This window comes from Fonticula alba (genome assembly GCF_000388065.1).
Source record: "Fonticula alba strain ATCC 38817 unplaced genomic scaffold supercont2.7, whole genome shotgun sequence".
Classification (NCBI taxonomy): Eukaryota; order Rotosphaerida; family Fonticulaceae; genus Fonticula; species Fonticula alba.
This window is the reverse complement of record NW_009242977.1, coordinates 1,026,116-1,030,200: the sequence shown is the minus strand read 5'-3', so window position 1 is coordinate 1,030,200 and position 4,085 is coordinate 1,026,116. Positions and strand designations below refer to the sequence as shown.

General features: G+C 68.4%; 1 protein-coding gene across 1 annotated transcript; it reads right to left on the bottom strand.

The window, feature by feature from the left end:
• Positions 1–1,785: 1,785 nt before the first annotated feature.
• H696_04432 (hypothetical protein) lies at positions 1,786–3,044 on the bottom strand. The gene is made up of 4 exons (XM_009498308.1): positions 2,982–3,044; positions 2,766–2,861; positions 2,572–2,640; positions 1,786–2,408 (listed from the first exon to the last, which is right to left on the bottom strand). Exons 2-4 carry the CDS (start codon positions 2,802–2,804, stop codon positions 2,094–2,096), a joined length of 423 nt encoding a protein of 140 aa, XP_009496583.1. The 5' UTR covers positions 2,805–2,861; positions 2,982–3,044; the 3' UTR covers positions 1,786–2,093.
• Positions 3,045–4,085: the final 1,041 nt, after the last annotated feature.

Genomic DNA, 4,085 nt, shown 5'->3' with positions numbered 1-4,085 from the left:
GAGAGGGGGAGGGGAGGAGCGCCAGACGAGGAGAAGGACGGTCCGGGGCTGGGGTTGCGGTGGGGACGGGGCGCCGAACAAATGGGGAGGGGAATGAGAGGGGCGGCGGCGGTGGCGCAGGAGGCCGGAAGGGAAGGCGCAGCCGGGGAAGGGGGGGGGGGAGAGAGGGAGAGAGGGGGAGGGAGAAAGGGGCTGCCAGGGACCACAGCCCCAGAACCGGGGTGGGGCGGCCGAAAACCGGCCAGATCGTCGCCCGGGCAAGGGGACGCAGCCACACCCGGGCGCAGGGACACGGCCATGGTCGCCCCCGGCGCCACCGGGGACACCCATGGCCACGGGCCGGGACACAATCAGACACACACATACACACACAGACAGGGACAGACAGAGAGAGATACACACAGGTGCGAGCACGACTCATGCGCAGTGCGCACTGCGGGGCAGGGACGCCGCCAGGAGCGGGACAGGGGGGGGGGGGGGGGGGGATCTCCCAGCCCGTCCGGCCCCGGCGGTATGCATGCCCGTCCCTCGCCCGGGGCTGCGCGGGCAAATATGCATGCTTGCGAAGGCGGAGATCTCCGCCTTACCAGGGCGTAGGCCCCCCCGGCCCCCTGGTCTTCGGATTCCGAATCCGGGCCCGGCGACCGCCTGTCTAATGGGCGGGGGGGACATCTTGGAGCCCTTTTGACCCCCTCTCCGGCCCCCGCGTGCGGGGGCACCCGAACACCACCGATCTCGACTTGCTCGCGGCCTGGCCGGCTGCGCCACTGCTCTAGAACATACCATCTGCCTGCCCAAGCGCCGGCTACGCGCGGAGGGACACGGACACCGGCGGTGACCCGCCCGGTGTCCGGACGCGCCATCGGCCCTCGGTTCCCCCCCCCCCCCCCCCCCCGGCCCCTCCCGGAAGCGTGCAGGCGGCGAGTCCGCCCCCCCCCCGGACGAGGGGCGGGGAAGAAGCAGTCGAAATGGCGGTCATGTGACGAAATCGAGACATTTCGTCTGCCCCCGTCTATCTTTCTCACCCACCTGCCCGACGAGAAGGACGCGCCGCACCCGGAGACCCGCTCGCCGCCCAAGAGGGGAAGGGCTGCATGCGGAAGACCAGCACGCGCACACAACATGCCTCGGGCGAGGCGCGTGTCGGCCGGCAACCATGGGCCTGCGTTGGCAGCTTGGCCGATCTGGCTCGGGGATTGTTCCCCGGCCGGGCCCGCCCCGCGCCCCTCCCCCTCCCCAGGCCTGGGTGGGTGTTTTTTTTTTTCTTGGGTCTGCTCCTCCTTCACGCGGTGACCCGGCCCCGCCGCCGCGCTTGCCCCTGCCGCCCGGCAGGGTGCAGGAGCTGGGTGGGAGTCACTCCCTTGTATGAAGTTAAAAGCCTGCCCACGCTCATGTAACATCTCGGAGGGTGCATGTGCACATGCAGATGCAGATGCATACATAATACACACACACACAGGCACATAGGCACACAGGCACGCAAGCACGCAAGCACGCAGAACAATACGTTTGGGTTGTTTCGTATTGGGAGGGGAAGTGTACAGAAGCGGGAGGGAGTGCGCACAACACACGCAGCCTCTTCCTCTCTCTGTATTGCGGTGAAGGAGGGCATGGAAGGGGGGAGAGAGAGAGGAGGGGGAGGGGGGAGAGAGAGAGGAGGGGGAGGGGGGAGATAAGGATAGATAGAGAGGCATGTGAAGAGGGGGGAAGGGAGACGGCCTCGGGCCAGGAGGGGGGGGGGGCAGGGGACACGTGCTGGCACGCGCAGCAGCAGCAGCAGCAGCAGCAGCAGCAGCAGCAGCAGCAACGACAGCCACCGGGGCGGGGAAAGGAAGAAGAGGGACACAGCGCGTCAGCGGCATGTCCAGGGCGCAGGACCCGTGCGATAATGGCTCGGCTCAAAGGTGTCCCACCGGGCAGAAGGGAGGACAGACAAAACCAGCGGCACAGAGGCAACCATGCATACAGATGGGAGGGGGGAGGGGGGGGGGGGGGGGCCAAAGCGCACACAGCCCAAACACCGGTCAGGGGAGCGGCAGAAATGAAAGGCCCCCCCCCCCTTGCCCCGGCGTGCAGGCATATATGCACACGCCTTAGTCCTGGTTAGAGACGCCAGCCGGAACGCCACCGGCCGAGGGGCCGGCACCCGTGCCGGAAGCCTTGTCGTCCTCGTCATCCGAGCCGGCGGTCACAACGCTGGAGGCCAGACGGCTGGACGCGCGAGGGGGAGCGACGTCGGCCCCGGCAGGCGTCGACTCCGGCACCGAGTGGGGGATGTTGCGCGGGTCGGGGATGCCCACACCGACGAGGTCATTGCCACCGAGCTTGTTGGAGGCGCGGCCCCCGCCGTTGGCGCCCTTCGAGCGGTTCATCTCATACTCACCGGAGTCGAAGTACTTGCGGGTGCCCTATGCAACGGGGAGGAGGGAGCGGGGAGAGTGCCGGGGAAGGGGAGGAACATGAAGGGGATCGGCGTGAGCGAGGCATGCGGGGGAGGAAGAGGGCGACAGCAAGTCGAGAAGGACGAGGAGGGAGGGGGGGGGAGGGGGAAGAAGGGACAGGCAGACGCACCTTGATGAGGGGCTTGCTGCGGACTTGGCCATAGCGCTCGTAAATGGCCCGCTCTTCGGGGGAAAGAGTCTGCATGGGACGCATGTGGTTGGTCAGCGAAGTGAGCGGCGATGTGTTGGGTGGATGGGGCCGTGTGTGGGTGGGTGCGAGGAGGCCGGACAGGGAGGAAGGGGGGGAAGGGGGGGGGGACGCACGCTCGGGTCGATCTGTTTCTTGGGCGGACGGCTGCTCATGACGCTGGGACGGGAGGGAAGAGGGGGAGGAAAGAGGACGCTTGGGAGATGGGGCGACTTCTGTGGGCAAGGGGTCAGCCTTGGGAATGGGGCGTGTGGGGGGGGGGGGGAAGAGAGCGAAAGACAGATAAATCCAGCGGAAGACAGAGAGGGGGAGGGAGAAGGGAGGGGACTTACGCGCGCGAGTCTAGGCGATTGGGGGGGAGGGGAGGGGGGACGGAGAAGGGGGAGAAGAGGCAGGAGATTTGTTGCGCGAGGGCGCCAACGTGGCACCGCGCCACAGCACATCCTGAACTAAGGGGATGCGCCCCGGGCCGCTAGGTGCCCATAATCCAAGGGACATTGGTGTGTGTGTGTGTGTGTGTGTGTGTGTGTGTGTGTGTGTGTGTGTGTGTGCGTGTGCGTGTGTGTCCGGGTGTGTCCGGGTACCCCGCGCTGCCCCCGCACGCGGAGCTTGTCCAGGACACACAGACACACAAACACACGCACACGTTCGTCGGACGTGTGCCCCCTCCCCCCGGCAGGCAGGCGGAGGCTAGTGCCCGGGCAGGATCGGGGCTCGGGCCCGCCGGGAGCCGGGGCAGGGGCCAGGGGGCGGCAACGCGTCCACGGGGCCGAGATAGAAGAATACGGCCATGTTCGCGCCGGCATCCGCGCGCCCCGGCCCCCAGCTCGGCTCGCGTTCTTGCGCCACGGGCCCCAGGCCCCCAGGACCGGACCTTGCTGGCATGAGGGGCGGACAAAGAAGACGAGCGGGCCCGGGGCCCGGGGCGCGGGGGGGGGGGGGCCTGGGTTGAAACGCGCGAGGACCCGAGCGTATGCGGTATCAGTGGGCATTCCATGGGTGCACACCCGCGGATCCCCCAACCCCCCCCCCCGTTTCCTCGGCGCCCCCCGTCGTCGACGGTCTCCCCCGCCCCGGCCAGCCAACCATGTTCACCCTGGCCGCGAGAGCCCGGGAAATAGCAAACCAGCGATCGCGCCCGACCCCGCACCCGGGGTACGGAGACCTGCTTTGGTGGCGAGGGAAGATCGGCGTCCAGGGGGAGGGGAGAGGGGGGGCGGGGGGCGGGGGGCGGGGGGGCGGGGGGCGGCAACCGACGCAGGGAGAGAGCCGCACGGAGTGAAGAGGCAGGCCCACCTCATTGGGCCCGGTGGGTGTCAACGAGGAACCGAGCCTTGGGCCAGACCCCCCGACCGTCACAAAGGCGCCGCACTCTTTTCGAGCGCGACAAGGACACGGACTTAACCCAGCAAAAGGCGGACGTAAACCATGACCAC